Consider the following 17,351-nt stretch of genomic DNA (forward strand, 5'->3'; position numbering starts at 1 on the left):
TTGGTGTTTCCACTCAAGATGTTTGTGTGCTGTCAACATAGATAGATGGTACTTGGCATACTGTTCTATAACGTGTTTTTTTTTTTCCACTGAATATTTTGCAGGCTTTTTGCTACATCAGTGTCTGTGGGTCTGTCTGCAGCATTCTTTTTAAATGACTTTATCATAAGGTTGAATCAGAGTTGATTTACATAGTCTCTTCTTAATGGACATCATGTCATTTCTCATTTTCTGATGTTCTAAATTTGTGTCATTCAGTATGCTAGCCACCAGCCACTTGTGGCAATTTAACCTTGTTCAAATTAAATAATGTGTAAAAATCAGTTCGTCAGTAGCCATATTTCAAGTGCTCAGTAGCTATATGTGAGTAGCACAGATGTAGAGCTTTTCCATCATTGCATAAAGTTGTATTGGACAGTGCTGTTCTAAACTGCTGGTTTTCAGACTTTTTTTTTGAGTACACGTTTCCATTCCTTAATTCATCCATTCTTCATTCATTCAATAAATAATTATTAAGCGCTTCCTATGTGTCAGGCACTGTGCTAGGTACTTGGATATATCATTCATAAAACAAAACACCTACCCTCATAATGCTTAACATTCTATCAGCAAAAGGTTTTGACTACTCCCAGTAAATGTATTTATAAGTTGTATATGTATTCTATCATGCCGTTATATTTTATTTACTTATTTATTAAATATTTATTTATCTATTTATGGTTGCATCAGGTCTTAGTTGCGGCACGCAACTAAGATTTTTTTCATTGCAGCACTCAGGCTCTTCGTTGCGGTGCGTGGGCTTCTCTCTAGTTGTGGCGCACGGGCCCCAGAGCTCATGGGCTCAGTAGTTGTGGCATGCGGGCATAGTTGCCCCGCGATATGTGGGATCTTAGTTCCCCGACCAGAGATAGAACCTGCATCCCCTGAATTAGAAGGTGGATTCTTAACCACTGGACAACTAGGGAAGTCCCAATCATGCTGTTATATTTTAAAACATGTTAAAATAGGAATGAAAATGAATAAGATAAAAATGTACATAATTTCTGAAGTAGTCTTCCTGTGTCCCACCTCGGGGACCACTGTTCTGAATAATGCCCTTGGACTAGGTGGTCATCTCTAAAGGTCCTTCCAGTACTGAAACTGAACTGTTATCACATTTTAAGTAGGTAGTTCTTCTATTTTGATATGTGTAGGCTTTTTCCGACACTGTTTGAATTTGTTCTTATACTTATATATTTATTTAGCAAGCATTTATTAAGTTCATACTATATGTCAGGCAGATGCCAGGAGATTGAACAAGTCAGGGTTCCTGCCCTCAAATGAGACAGGCCAGCAAATCAGTTATTCTGATACCAGGTGTTATGGAAATGCAGCAAAGGGACATAGAAAGAGAGAGATGGTTTGGCAGAATGGACAGCTCTCATGAACATGACTCATTTTTGGATAGTTATTGAACTCTGTTGTGGGACTTAATGGAATCACAGATTTCTCCAACAGGTACAATTTTTCTCCCTGATATTTTCTTTTCTCTTGGAAAATATAAAATCCTAAGCCATTAATTTAAGAATATTCAACTACTGTTGATTGTCCCATTAAGTCTCTCTTTATGTTAAACTCTCACCTTTCTGTTTCTAAACTTAGATCTTAGGGTTGGAGAGGTTCTACATAGGACAGAAGCTAAGTACAAATAATTAGGTAGCTCCTGTTGTTTGAGAGGGGGAAGGTATGTGTTTATTCATACTTTCATTTAACAAATATTTTAAAAATACCTCCTATGCAGAAAAAACACTTAATTCCAAAATAAATTTCTCATAGGGGCTTTTAGTTAAGGAATTCTGAAGAATATAAAGGAAAATACTGTTTACAGCAAATTTAGAAATGGAAGAATTGATCGTGTGATTTTTCTTTCCTTTCTTTCAGGGCAAGTTAAAGTGTTCAGAGCTCTTTATACGTTTGAACCCAGAACTGTAAGTATTCAGTTTTTCACTTTCAAATTGACATAAAAACCAAAAGTGATTTCATTTAGATACTTCCTCTGTCCTAAATGGTCATCAGCTGCTTCAACCCTTCATTTGACTAAGGACAGAGTCCTCTGTGGTCCAGCCCCCTTTCTAGTCCTGCCATCCTCCACTCCTTCCCCTTCGTGGACCATTCCAGTCTGGATCTGGTGCACAGTACAACTCATGTCTGAACTCTTTGTAGACTCATGGCTCTGCACCTCTCTAAGCTTTGATCACACACTTCCTCTTCCGTAAAGACTTTCTGATCACCCCATGGAGGAGTGGGATGTCTCTCCCGCCTCTGAATTTCTGCACTTGGCATTGCAGTCTTGCTCACCAGCACAGTGTCTAGGGTGCAGAACACAGGGGTTTAGAACTTACAGTAGCGTTTAGGACCCGCTCTGCCTCTTTTAGCAGCTGTGTGACCTGGTAAATTCAGAAATTACCTAACCTCTGTGCCTCAGTGTACTCATCTGTAAAGTGAAAATAATAATAATCTCATAGGGTTTTAGTGAGAATTAAGTGAGATTGTGTAAAGCTGCTGTTACTGTTAAGGAGTCATTGTTACTATTAGAAGGGGTAGTGGTTGCTATATTCATAGACTCTTAACACATACTTTTGATTGGTTGATGTATTGATTACTTTAATTCACCTCCAGTTCTTTTCCAGGATGGAGTCTCTCTACTGTTATTTATTTATTTTTGGCTGCATCAGGTCTTCGTTGCTGCGTGAGGTCTTTCTCTAGTTGCGGCGAGCTGGGGCTACTCTTCGTTGCGGTGCGCGGGCTTTTCATCACGATGGCTTCTCTTGTTTGGGAGCACGGGCTCTAGGCACGCAGGCTTCAGTAGTTGTGGCACATGGGCTCAGTAGTTGTGGCTCGTGGGCTCTAGAGCACAGGCTCAGTAGTTGTGGCACACGGGCTTAGTTGCTCCGTGGCATGTGGGATCTTCCTGGACCAGGGATCAAACCCATGTCCCCTGCATTGGCAGGCAGATTCTTAACCACTGCCCCACCAGGGAGGTCCCTCTACAGCTTTTTAAAAGTCTTGGTTATTATTGAATGTGCAGGAGAAAATACACATTTAATTCACTAGGTTTTTTGAATAGTCCACATTTAAAATGCTATTTTTAATATCCACGGTCCCAAGCATCCTAGGCTGTAGAGCAGTGCCGCTAATTCATCCTGTGTGTGCTGGACGGTCAATAATGGCTACCTCATGCCCTGCTGCTCCCACACTCTGCTCCTCTCCATCTCCCCTCAGTACAGATGTTGAAGGGGAGGTGCCTGGCTGATCAGGTCCCAGGGGTCTTCCTGACTGCTCAAGTGCCCATGCTGTACCAGTTGTTCAGTATTTTGAATGTCACCCTAGAACTAGGTTCATCTTAACATTCTTTTCTGAATGAGAATTTCTTGTGGACAAGCTCGGTTTGGTCTTTCTCCCCTGGGCCCAGTGGCCATCTTCTCTAGTGGGATGGGTGTACCCCAGTATATCCTAAACTCACCTAAAAGTCATTGAGACAAAGAAGTTGGAAGGGCTGAGCTGGACTCTGTGAGACCATCGCTGACATGTACAGCACCCCAGAAATACCTGGGTCCAGTTTTTAGCTACTGTACTACTCTCAGGAGATAGGGACAGCAATACCCAACTCATCTCGGTGATCCACTGGGAAGCTTGTCACTCTTGGTTCTTCCTGTCAGTGCATTTCTCTCCTCTGTCGTGCATGAAGGCAAGGTAGTCCTGACATCACCCAGCCCTGTTTGGTTCTTATTTCTTACCCAACCCCCAATCCAATAAAGTGTCATATAGAGGCCTGGTAAGACTGGATAGACCAGTGTTGCACTGACGGAGAGAGAACAGCATTTCCTGTGTGCTGGAGGTATATTAATTTCTGCAAGGAAACCAGCAGGATCCTCCTCTCTATCATGTAACATTTGCTGGACTCCTCTAGGTTTATAGCACTATATGTAGGGGAAGGAGCCCTAGGATGGGATTCCAAAAGCTGAAGTAGGAGCCCAGCCCTACCACTCACTAACTGTGTGATTTGTGGCAAGTTCTTCAACCTCTCTGAGCCTGGCTGTGAGATGGAGGTTATACCCGTGACCCAGCCCTGCCTTAATGGGCTGTTGTAGGATCAAATGACGTTAAGTATGCTTTGCAAGTATAAGGCACTGCTGTTGATTTTGTTGTATTGCATTATGTTGGGGTGGGGAAGAGAGAAACAACAGATATTTTCCACAGCCATTGCCTTTTATCCTGATCATGACACCATGGCAGCCAGTAATGGCTATGCGTGACCCTTCTGTATGAGAGAAAGCAGAGGTGGTGATGAAGGGCAGGGACTCCAGAATCTGAACGTCACGGTTCAAGTTTAGGGTCTACCATGTACCTGCTGTATGGCCTCGGACAAGTTTCTCATCTATAATGTGATGATAAGAATAGCACCCACCTCACAGTGTTGCTGTGAGATTCTAAGTGTCCAGACCAGTGCCAGGCACATGATAATACTATAAAGTGCTAAATGAAAACATCTGTGGAGAATTTGATTTTTTTTTCTTTTTCTTTTTATTAATTCTCAGGGCTCCAGGTTGACAAATGCGGAAAATTTCAAAAGGACGTCACGGTCTTTCCAAAATTTTTCATAAAATACATATTTGCATAAACCAACCAAAATTAATGCCTTGAGAATTATATGTTACCAAGAATATATGGAACAGGATATACATTACCAAGTGGGTACTCATCCCTATAACATCCCAGTGGCCAACAATTTACTTGTTCTGATACCTTGTGGTTGTTCAAGGAGAGAGGAAAAGAAGAATGTGGTTAAAAACCAAAGAACAGACAGAAATAGACAAGTGCTTACTTGATTGTGTCACTCTTTTCCCATCATAGTCCATGAATACGATGCCAGGAATTTAAAAGTCGATCCTCACTGAACATTTACATTGTGTCCTGCAAGTGGTTTCTTAATGGAAAGTGTGAATATCGGAGGTACAAATCTATCTGAGTTTTAAAATCATGAAATTACCTTGTTGTTTATATTGCCACCAGCAGTCTGAAGAATTTGGTAAACGACCTCCTCAGCTACATTAGGAAAAACCGCCCCTAGCTTCTTTGGAAGAAGATATTTTAGCGGGGGTAGCATTGTGTGTCTGGGAGCTGTTGATTAAAAAGAAATTAAAAAGAAAATAAACGTTGATTGATTAAAAAGAAAATAAACGTTCCACTCTCTTTTCTCAGGATGAAAACTTAGCGAGACCTTTTTTTACCTGACTGAAATCGACTGCCTTTTGTTGCTCCCTTAGTTGAAAAACAAGTCTGATCTAATGGGTAGCTGAGGCAGGCACTGCTATGGAAGAGCAGCCATTAATTTAAAATCCGAAACAGCGCAAGAAGTTTTGAAATGACTGTACCTGGTGACAGTTTCCAAATCATGCATTTTACCAAACCACAAAAGAAAAGAATTATTTACAAACACCATATGATTTTAAAAATTGAGGTAAAATTCGCATAACACAACATTAACAATTTTTTGTATTTAAAGTGAACAGTGAAGCATTTAGTACAATCACAATGTTGTACAGCTATTACCTCTGTCTAGTTCCAAAATATTTTCACTGTCCCCAAAGAAAACTCTGTACCCATTAAACACTGACTTCCCATTCTTCCAGGCTTTATTCCTTTTTATGAGGAAGACTAATTACAGAGACTTGTGTATGTTCTTTATTTTTTAAGTTGTGTGTTTGGCACTTTCTCAAAATGTGCCTTTTGTTTCAAGGGTGAATGATCTTATTAAGTGTGGAAATTCAGGCAAACTTGACTTTTGTGATTTTAGACATGACTCCTTCACTTCAACGTAAGCACTGATTGAGGAGGATTGATTGTTAGACGTAAGTGGGCAAGGTTAGCTTCTCTTCAAGACATTGAACTCTTTCAAAACTCCAAGAAACTCAGTCACTCCAAAAAAATGCTAAGATTTCACATATATTCTGTTTTCTTTACTTCCTTGCATCCTGCTTCATTCTCCCCACCCATTCCTTACTGTTGTAAGGATGGCTACTCCATCCCACCAGCTGGGATGCTATGGTGGCAGTGAGTCACCTTTCTGGCCTCTGAGAAGTGAGCCAGTTAACGGCAGGGAAGTGCTAAAGTAAACAATTTGTTTCCCTAATCACTTTCTATATCCCTCACATATTGGTAGTAATATTGATCATAGATCATCAGGACATTTTAGGGAAAAATTGAGAAAAGTCTTAGAAGGCTTTACTTTTTTTCTTCCAAATGCCTATTTCCAATAATATTAAAATGTATGTCATTGATCTACACAGGCTCAACTAATTTTGTATAGATATGCTATGTGTAAGTCTAGTCTCTGTAGATCGAAGTGTAAATTAAGAAATGCTTCAGAAAGTGCTTTTTAGAGGAACTCACATTTTTTAGTTTCATTAATCATCATTTGCTAATTTTTATATTTGAATGCATATTGCATCTAAATATGAATTATGGTTGCTTAAAGCATGATATAGCTGATATAGTCTTCATCTATATTCACGGGGAAATAGTTATAAAAATAATAGAGATCATCTTTGAAACTCAGTAAATGACTGTTGCAGAGTCACATTTACTGCCGTAGTCTGCAGCTGAGAGAGATAAACAAAAGGAAAATGAAAGAATGAAATAATTTGTTTCACTAGCATAATTTTTATTTGTGTGGAGCAGTAACTGGAATCAAATATCAAAGCCTTTAAAAAAATTTTTTTTCCAACCAGCATTATGAAACTAATATGCGCTCATGATCTTATCCTATGTAAAATTTTGTGCCCTACATTCTTCACTTAGCATGACAATGTAAACATTTCCCAATATCTGAAACTTGCTCATCAGTAGACATAAATATACATATATATAGATTCTGGCCACGCCAGGCGGCTTACAGGATCTTAGTTCTCTGACCAGGGATTGAACCTGGGCCACAGCACTGTAAGCGCTGAGTCCTAACCAGTGGACCACCAGGGAACTCCCTAGACATTTTATTTACTCATACAGTCATGCTGATAAGTGTTATCTACTGATGGGAAAAAGATATTTAATTAAAGTGCCTGGCTTTATTCAGGGAGTTTGTAGGACATTTGGCTGGTATAAGAGCATGTATTGTCTGTGTAATTAATTAACCCCTTAGAGCTTGCTTAAGATCTAGAACGAGTTACTGCTTCATATCTTTCGGCTCTTTAGTCTTTTTTTTTTTTTTTGTGGCACGCGGGCCTCTCATTGCTGTGGCCTCTCCCGTTGCGGAGTGCAGGCTCCAGACGCACAGGCTCAGCGGCCATGGCTTACGGGCCCAGCCGCTCTGCGGCATTTGGGATCTTCCCGGACCGGGGCACGAACCCGTGTCCCCTGCATCGGCAGGCGGATTCTCAACCACTGTGCCACCAGGGAAGCCCTCTTTAGTCTTATTAATGGTTGAATTATGTATTAACTGTTCTCATATATAAGATATTCATTCTCTCTGAACATGAAGAGTTAAGATAATGGTTTTCTCAAAATAAGTAGAGAGCGATGTTGATATGAAAGTGTTTAAGGATTGAAGGCTAATCGTTTAGGAGAGAGCCAAGCTTCTAGCTATTTTTCATGGTTTTAGTTCTAGACATTTATCCTTTTATGAAAAAATATATATCACCTTTTGAAATTTTTACAATGAAAAAGTTTTATTAATATTCTATTTTGGTATAAAAATGCCTTGCTTTCATTGGGGAAGAAAATAAGGTGTGTGGGTGTGTGGGGAGGAATTCTTATTTCTTATATTCTTTGAAGTTTATCGTGGGAAAATTCACATTTCTGTGCATGTGTTAGCTTGTCAATAATGTTATATGGTTTATGTGCAGATTTAAGTATATAAAAACTATGCTGTCTATAAGGATTTTAGAATGTGGAATTTGTATAATTATCATCATCATTGAATTCTAATTCATGAAAAAATCACATGGAGTAAAACTTAATTTTTTTTTTTTTTTTAGCCAGATGAATTGTACTTTGAAGAAGGTGATATTATCTACATTACTGACATGGTAAGCCCAGCCAATATTTTGTCATACGACGCATGAACTAAAGATGTATAAGACTATTTTGTATAGCTGTAATATTGTACATTATTTACATGTATATCTGTATAGAAATACATATACCCAAGTTCACTCACTGAGCATAATTTGTAATAACGTAAGATTGGAAGTAGCCCTTACTCCATCAATAGGAAAATAGTTCAATAAACTTTGCTGTATCTACAAACAGTATTATGCAGCTATAAAAAGGAGTGAGGAATATCTCTATATGATATTATGGAGTAATTTAAGTGAACAAAAGCAAGGTGAAAAAAATGTGGATAGTGTGCCTTTGCTAATGTAAGTAAGAAAGGGTGAGAGGATATACATATACATATTTTCCTCAATTTAAAATAAAAAGTCAAAGGAGGAGTCATAAATTTTTAAAAAGTAGTTTCTTCTCTGAAAGGAAACGGAAAAGGGTAGAGGAAACATAGATGGAATATAGACTTTTTAAAAATTACACCTTGTTTTGGAGATCTGTCTTTGGAATCATGTAAACTTTTGCATAGTTATAAAATTAAATTAAATGATAAAAAGCAATCCCTAAAAATTAAAGGCAGAATGAATCAAATGAACTTAGTTGTACCCCAGGTATTTGGCATGACACACAGAGAGGAACTATTCCAAGTGACTTTAAAACTCAGCATTTCAACTGAATATCTCTAGTAGAATAATATGAAGAACAAAAAGAACTTCTACCCCCAAATTATGAACAGTTTTTAATCATGATGTTGGAGAAGTGTTGGTATTGTTATTCTGAGATTGATGCATGTGTACTGCAGTTTAGAGCAAATGAGTCATTAAGTCAATGATGTAGAAAACTGGCAGTTTCAGCCTGCAAGAAAGGATGTACAGATAGATGTAAGATCAATGAAGTTAAGTCGCTCTGCATTTGAATTGGAAGTATGTTGTATATTATCTAAAATAAAATAAACAAAAGGATTTCTGCTCTGTCCTTTGAAAAGGCCAAAAAAAAAAAAAAAAAAAAAAGACCAACCTAATAATAATATGTTATTTCCCATTAAAAGGAACAAAGTTCCTTTGAGAAATGTCTGGTACCAGGTTGGGGGCAGGAAAGGTACAAGATAATCCCAGGACATCTTGTTCTTAGAAAGCAAGGAAACTCCCAAAGACTACTAGGGTCCCACTGGAAAGACACAGAACTAAATTGAAGAGGCTGCCACTGGTCAAAGATAGGACAATTTGAGCAATCAGTTAGGGCAACAATTCCAAGGATTGAAACAAATCTACTCTATTTAAATTCATGAGCTCCTAATGATACTTAAAAACAAAAATCATTGGTCAACCTGAGAGAATGCTAGGGAACCAACTTTTTATTCTGATGACTCTTAAGGAAAAGAATCAGTATTTATTCTGACAACTCTAAAGGAAAAGAATCAGTATTTATTGTGCCTTTCTCCGTGAACTTTATCTCTGGGTAACCTGAGGGTTGATGAGGGAAAGTTCGTCTTTAAAGTAATATTCTAGTTATTTAAATGAAGAAGGAATGATAGAATTAGACTGTCACCATTTGCAACCCTTATGAAATAATGGATCCAAATAATGCTCATCAGTGGTTACTAATGTTACAAAAAGAGAGACATTGTGTGTCTCCTGATGGAAGAATCAATGCTACACATGAAATAGTCTTGCTAAAAAATTGAATCTGAATCTAATTAAGCCTCTAGAACTAATGACCGATTTATAGGCAATACAGGGAGCAGAGGAACACATTTTTTTATAACAAGGGATACAACAAGGAAAATCCAGACTCTTCCAAACTCTTCGGAACAAACTAGTTTCTATGAAAAGTCTATTGTGAAGGAGTGAAAAAAAAATGAAGGGGGAAACTAACTATACACTGAAAGAGACTTAAGAGGCAAATCGATCAATCATACTGTATGGACTTTATTATAAGACATACTGGAAATTCTGAGTATTGTAGATATTTGATGATATTAAGGAATTATTGTTGAAAAAATTTTAAGCTAGCAAACAAAATAACACATGATAATGGTGTTATTATTATGGAAAAGTCCTTATCTTTCAGAGATTCGTATTAAAATATTTACAGATAAAAGAATATGATGTCTAGAATTTATTTCAGGATAATCTGAAGGGGAGGGAGGTTGTAGGTGAGGATATGCATGAAACAGTATTGGCCATGAGTAAATAGTTCATGCAGTTAGGAAATGGGTATGTGTAGGTTCCTTATACGGTTCCTTCTACTTTGGTATAGGTTTGAATTTTTCTATGATAAAAAGTTACCAAAAAAGCAAAGGTGAAATAAAGAGATCTTTAGAAAAGCAAATATATGCATATCTTGAGAGTAAGAGAAATTAGACTCTGGACCAAAAAATCCTACAGATAGTCTAAACCAAACATAATTTTTCCCCTTCTCTTTCATATTATCTCTGTTTGATTTGTTTGAATGTGGAGTCTCTATGATGAAGTGTCTTTGATTTTTTGCAGGCAGATGTGTGTATATTTGTAATTTAATGATAAGGGGAATGGACATCCATAACTAGGGAGTGAGGAAGCTTGATCAGTGTGACCAGGGCTGATGGACATTTGGTAAAGCAGTAACTCTGCATTTGAATTGGAAGTATGTTGTATTTTATCTAAAATAAAACAAAAAGTGTCAACTGCTCTACCCTTTGAAAAGGCCAAAAGGAGGCCAATATGCGCCACATGGTTTTAAAAATGACTGAATGTAAACTGGATTCGGTCCCACTTAATTTAACTCTTCTTTCACCAGAGTGATACCAATTGGTGGAAAGGCACCTCCAAAGGCAGGACGGGACTAATCCCAAGCAACTATGGTAAGTATGACAGCGGTGGCTTTACTTGGGCTGTACTTTGTGTATTTTCAGTTATCTGGTTCCTGAGGCCTTTCTGCTTCCTGCTGTGGCTGAGAAATCGATGGAGTCATTGCCAGCCTAGGGCATGTTCTACTCTGAGCCTCCTCTTAATAGAGTGGTCATGGATGCTGGATGTACTTGAACTTGACTCCTTGGCTTAAGAAAATGCATTGTAACATTCTTGAAAGAACCTAAGGTTTCCAGGGAAATACTTATAGTTTTACTTTATTCAACGCTTAGACATTTTTCTTTTTCTTTTCTTTCTTCTTTGTTTTTTTTAGACTAGCCCCCCTTTCTTTTGTGATGAAGTAACCTTGCCTTGTTATGTTAATTAATGTTTGGGGCAGTGATGTTCATTAAATGAACATTAGGGCAGTTTGAGGCACTTGAGCAGTGAGACGCACTTCTAGTCGGAAGGGGGACAAAGCAGACTTTCGTAGAAATCAGCAGAGTAAAGTAAAAAGTGCACAGGATTGATAAACAAGGGTCCTGGGTTTTAATCCTTCTTCCACTTCTAACAGCAAGGGACCTTAGTTAGGGTACTTAACTGCTGCCCCTGGGACCGTTTCTCCATCTGTATAACAAGAGGGTTTGATTTAAATCACTTCTAAGGTTCCTTTGGACTTTAGCATTAGATACTTCCTTAGACCAATAGGGCTGACATCAGGCACCAGTTCCAAACACTGGAAGGGGACTTAGAAATGTCAAGGAAGGCAATTCAGAGCTCCTAGGGGAGCGGAGGGGAGGAGGTGGAGGGGAGGAGAGAAAGTGGGGGGAGGGAAATGAGTGAGACCTGGGGCTCAACACATGGGCCCCACTTACCTGGTCTAAGGGCCATATCATTCTGGATTTTAAAAGACTAAGCATTTCTACACTCCTCTAACCTTTGAAATCCCAAATAAACAACTTCTCCAGCTGGTCATAGACTGAGGGTGCAAAATGTTTCTCAGTTGCTAGATCCCTGGTAGCCAAGGGAGTATCTAGTTACAGCCCTTTGTGGTGGGAGGGGTGGGTGTGAAGTCTCATTTGAACAACAGTCTTCATGTGGTCACTCCTACTGATTCTAGGACAGCAGTGAATACACCTTCCTTAGGGGCAGGCAGGTATGCTGATTGCCCGTTCTGAATATAGAAAGCAAAATATTTCTCCTTTACCTCACCCTTCATATCCACACACACAAGGGAGACAATTATTTTTAGCCATCTTCAAAGCAGGGTGTTTTTTTTGTTTGTTTGTTTTTGTGTGTGTGGTACGCGGGCCTCTCACTGTTGTGGCCTCTCCCGTTGCGGAGCACAGGCTCCGGACGTGCAGGCTCAGCAGCCATGGCTCACGGGCCCAGCCGCTCCACGGCATGTGGGATCCTCCCAGACCAGGGCACAAACCCGTGTCCCCTGCATCATCAGGCGGGCTCTCAACCACTGTGCCACCAGGGAAGCCCTAGGGTGTTTTTATAGAATGTAAAAAGGAACCTCAAATGCTTTCTTTTGCACTTTCCTGACTAAATTTGTTGGTGAAATATTTGAGCAAACTGGTTGGCAGACCTTGGATCTGTTTGTTTCTATTTATACTTCCAGTTAATGGTTATGTTTGTTTCTGTTTATACTCCCAGTTAATTGCTGTGTTATTGTCTTAGCTTGGCTTCTTTTGACACATAATTCAGCTTCTTTCAAAGCACAAAACATCACTTTTGATTTTCTGCCATTTTTTAAAACTCACATTAAGTAAGGGAAGCTGTATGGTGGAAGGTCCTGGCACTTCTGAAGCTGGGACACTGACTGGCTTCAGGGAATCCTTTGGGTGGCCCTCTCAACATTGATTTGCATCTTTTTTTTTTCCATCTAGTGGCTGAGCAGGCAGAATCCATTGACAATCCATTGCATGAAGCTGCAAAAAGAGGTAGGTCTGATTCTTTTTGATTGAGATAAACAGTACAGTAAAACACAGACATATTAATTATGTAGTTTGATGACTTTTAACAAATGCATTTACCTGTGTAACCAACACCCAGATCAAGATCCAGAACATTTCTATCATCCCAGAAAGTTCCCTTCCCAGTTAAATCCTTGCCTCCCCCGGAGGCAATCTCTGTTCTGGCCTTCTTTCACTCTATAGAAATGTGTGATTTTAATTTTTAAAATGTCAGTCAACAAATAACTTTTGAGTCTTACCTGCCCTGTGCTTAGTTGCAAGTGGAAAGTCATGCTCTGTGACTCGCAGAGCTCAAAGTCTGGCAGGGGAGAGATGTGTGTAGCAGATCATTACAAGATGGTGTGATAAGTATAGCGGTTGAAGTGTGTTTCAGTTAAACAGGCTATAGCGGCCAGAATGAGTAACAGGAGGGCAGAGGGTGGGGGCTTCTCAGGGGTCCAGCACCAGGGAGAGTGTTAGTATATTGCAAGTATGAATGGTGAGGTTGGGGTTGGGGAGGAAGGAAGCACCAGGGATGGGGCTTGTACGTGGGGCTTTGTTCCATAGATCAGTGGCTCTCCACAGAGGGTAATTCCTCTCTGCAAACCCTGGGACATTTGGCAGTATCTGGAGGCATTTTTTTGTTTGTTTGTTTGTTTGTTATTTTGCGGAACGCGGGCCTCTCACTGTTGTGGCCTCTCCGGTTGTGGAGCACAGGCTCCGGACGCACAGGCTCAGGGGCCATGGCTTACGGGCCCAGCCGCTCCGCGGCATGTGGGATCTTCCCGGACCGGGGCACGAACCCGTGTACCCTGCATCGGCAGGCGGACTCTCAACCACTGCGCCACCAGGGAAGTCCTCTGGAGGCATTTTGACTGTCATAACTGGGGGGATGCTGGCACCTTTTGCGTAGAGGCTGGGGATGTTGCTAAACATCGTGCAGTACAGCCCCCATAACAAAGAACCCTCCAGCGCCAGATGTCAGTAGGGCCGCTGTTGAGAAACCCTGCTGTAGATCGTGGGGAATTTTTTATAAGGCCACAGTAAGCTCTCTTTCATTTAATTGTAGATATTTCTGAAATCTGAATGTGCAAAAGGAAATTATTGGTTTAGGATTGTGCATAAGTAGAACTACTAAATTGACATTTAAAAAATTCTTTGTAAACTAGATATTTAGGGCATTAGCCACAGGATATTAAATGAATAGTTATACTTTAACATATAAGAGCAGCAGCTTTGAGTAGGTTATTTAGTTTTTCTTTTCTTATAGGAACTGAAAATGCATTTTAAATATGAATATGAGTAGTATCTGCTTGTTCTTAGGTTTGAAATTTTTTCCCGAAGTTCCAGGATTTCACAAAGGAAAAAAAAGCTTTTTTTACAGAGTAAAAATACCTTAAATGGACCCATTTAGGCAACTCTTCCCATTAACCTACCATTAAAAATTGATGTTAATGCTTTCCATTAATAAACTGGAAGTCAAAATGTACCATAGAGAATGCGTTATGGGGCAGGTTTTAATTTCAGACTTACTGATTAATCCTTTGCAAATGCGAATTTATGCAGGATGAAATTGATTGAAAAGCAAAACGAAAAAAACTAAAACCCTTTTTCATGTGTTTTTATAAATGTAAAATGTTTTCAGGCAACTTGAGTTGGTTGAGAGAGTGTTTGGACAACCGAGTAGGTGTTAATGGCTTGGACAAAGCTGGAAGCACCGCCTTGTACTGGGCTTGTCACGGGGGTCACAAAGGTATTACATTTTGTTTGTTATCATAAATATCTGTGCTACTGAAAATGTGCTTCATCTAGGGGAGCCAGAGTTACACAAATGAAAAAAAAATTGGTTATTCTTTTTAAATTTTTCAGAATGTCAGCCAAAAGCCCAGTCCCTGGAAGCTCTGTAAAACAGTAGGTAGAATGTGACTGGTCAGCCTCACTACACAGACCTTTTCACTTGAAGGAGTGGAAGCTTCCTTTCCTCTCTCAGACTTGCAAAGGTCTGAGAAAACAGGAAAACAACAGTAATATAAAAACAACCCCCACTGTCTAATCTCACAGAAGAAAGGACCAGAATTGATTCCTCTGACTTAGTTTTTCCCAGGAAGCTTTTTTTTTTTTTTTTTTTTCGGTACGCGGGCCTCTCACTGTTGTGGCCTCTCCCATTGCGGAGCACAGGCTCCGGACGCGCAGGCTCAGCGGCCATGGCTCACAGGCGCAGCCGCTCCGCGGCATGTGGGATCTTCCCAGACCGGGGCACGAACCTGTGTCCCCTGCATCAGCAGGCGGACTCTCAACCACTGCGCCACCAGGGAAGCCCTCCCAGGAAGCTTTTATGATTTACATTCTAAGCTTAAGATTTAGGAAAGAGACAGCATTTGCTTGAGTTGGTGATTCAGTTGATAACTTCCTCTGTTATAATCAATAATAATGACAAATGGAATTTCTAGATGTATTTCAGCCTGGCTGAGAATCTACCACACCCACTCTCTTTCTCCCTCTCTACAACACACAGAAAATGATCCCAACAGTAATGAGAAACAAAGAATCCAACAAATTAAATAGCGTGGCCAAAGGAAAATTTAAACACAAATTAGTGGTATGAATATTAAGTGCCCCAGCAAATGTAAAAATATTCCTATCATAGATGTCATGTGAAAATACAAAAGCCAAAATATTAGAAAAAAATTTTCCCTAAGTAATTCTACCTTTTATAGTCTTAGGTCTTCTATTTACATAAATGTTGAAAACTTTGTTATAACGATTTTCTTGATGATTCTTCTAAAAAGAATCCTCTCTTTTAAAATTATTATGCTGAGTTTTGTCAGACTTTTAGTCTCCTTCTTTAAAAAATCTTTTCTATTTGAATTTCAGATATAGTGGAAGTGCTATTTACTCAACCAAACATTGAACTGAACCAACAGGTGAGATTGCTTATGCAGAAGCCATTTAACCCACCTACCTTGCTCTCCTCGTACAGCTTATGTGTGTGTAAAATCCTGTCTTGGTGTCTTGGAACTCACCTTTTCCCATTTATTATTTTTCATAAAACTTTTAATCAAAATACAACAAGCACATAGTTAAAAAATTATGATTAAAGTCCAAATTGCATAAAGCCCCCAATTCCTGCCATACTCCTCCTCGTATATCACTTTCAGCTTTTAGTGCTTTCCTCTTACCTTCATGTTACTAAGGAATATGCTTGTGGAGCTGTCTAATAATTCATCATCTTCATAAAGTATTTTGGTATCCTATCTGGTAGGTGAAGGTTTACGCTTGTCAACCGCCCAGCTGTCATCTTCCAGCACCCAGCGCCCAATCTTTCCTCCTCCGGTCCTCCTAATGTTTCATACATAGCATAGTTTTTGCTTATATTACTATATAATGCTTATGGTATTATGGCTATTTAAATATCATTCACTGCTTGTGTAACTTTTTTGTTTCTGTATTTATTGACTTTTATTTAGTGCTTTTTTTTTTTTTGTATTTCACAAAGACCTCGACACTGTTTTATACTCTCTTGATATACTTTTCTAAATTGTATAAGATAATTGCTTTCTTTCTTTTCTTCCTGGAATCATACTGAAGCCTTCCATCTTCATTCTCTGATCGGAGCAACTTGGTCTCTACTGCCCTTTGCTGTCTTCCTAGGAAACGCTTCACCTCTCTCCTGTGTTGTGTCCTCACTTTTCTGGATCCTCTGTCTTCCATTTGTTGAAGAATACCTTCAAGTAAATTCCTGAGAAAGGGGAGCTTGGGCTTGACTATTTGGCTGATAGAATTCTGGGTTGAAAATGACTTCCCTCAGAATTTTACAGGCATGGCTCCATGGTATTCTAGTTTCCAGGGTTGCTTTTGAGAGGTTTGATGCCTTTTTGAGTCCCATTCTTTGTGTATTAACTGCTTTTTCCCTTTTTTATTTGGCCGTGCTGCGAGGCTTATAGGATCTTGGTTCCCTGACCAGGGATTGAACCCAGGCCCCTGGGCCCTCAGCAGTGAAAGTGCAGAGTCCTAACCACTGGGCGGCCAGGAAATTCCCTGCGTTTTCTCATGATTAGAATTTTACTCTATCCATGGTATTCCAAACTTTCACAATGATGTGCTTTTAGAATGGGTCTTTGCCTGAAAATGGTAGTGAACTCTTTCAGCCTGGAAAAATATCTTGTATTATTTCTTATATATTTTTATCTGTTTCCTTTGCTCTTTGGTTCTGGAATGCCCATTAGTAGCTATGTGGGACCTCTCAGATTGAGCCTCTAATTTTCTTAGTTTTCCTCAGAGGTTTTCTCATCTTTGTGTTTTATTTTGGTCGCCTTTTTAATTCCCCAGAGCATTGTATTAGATCTCTGTTGCTGTGTGACAAATTGCCACGTATTTAGCAACTTAAAATATACCCATTTACCTTATGCTTTCTGTAGGTGAGAATTCTGGGTGGCGTAGCTGGGTTTCCTGCTCAGGGTCTCACAGGTGGGAATCAAGG

At 39.4% G+C, this 17,351-nt stretch overlaps 1 protein-coding gene across 2 annotated transcripts in view; it reads left to right on the top strand.

The window, feature by feature from the left end:
* Positions 1–17,351, top strand: part of OSTF1 (osteoclast stimulating factor 1) — a 48,964-nt gene that overhangs the window by 19,891 nt on the left and 11,722 nt on the right. The window contains exons 2-8 of one of the 2 annotated variants that reach the window (XM_073806227.1): positions 1,921–1,967; positions 4,578–4,730; positions 8,016–8,066; positions 10,861–10,924; positions 12,806–12,859; positions 14,517–14,624; positions 15,746–15,795. In XM_073806227.1, the coding sequence (XP_073662328.1) occupies positions 4,707–4,730; positions 8,016–8,066; positions 10,861–10,924; positions 12,806–12,859; positions 14,517–14,624; positions 15,746–15,795 (351 nt within the window). In that variant the 5' untranslated portion in view covers positions 1,921–1,967; positions 4,578–4,706. The remainder of the gene's footprint in view (positions 1–1,920; positions 1,968–4,577; positions 4,731–8,015; positions 8,067–10,860; positions 10,925–12,805; positions 12,860–14,516; positions 14,625–15,745; positions 15,796–17,351) is intronic. The other variant, XM_019934649.3, reaches the window with a different exon arrangement.

Source organism: Tursiops truncatus, chromosome 6 (genome assembly GCF_011762595.2).
Source record: "Tursiops truncatus isolate mTurTru1 chromosome 6, mTurTru1.mat.Y, whole genome shotgun sequence".
Lineage (NCBI taxonomy): Eukaryota > Metazoa > Chordata > Mammalia > Artiodactyla > Delphinidae > Tursiops > Tursiops truncatus.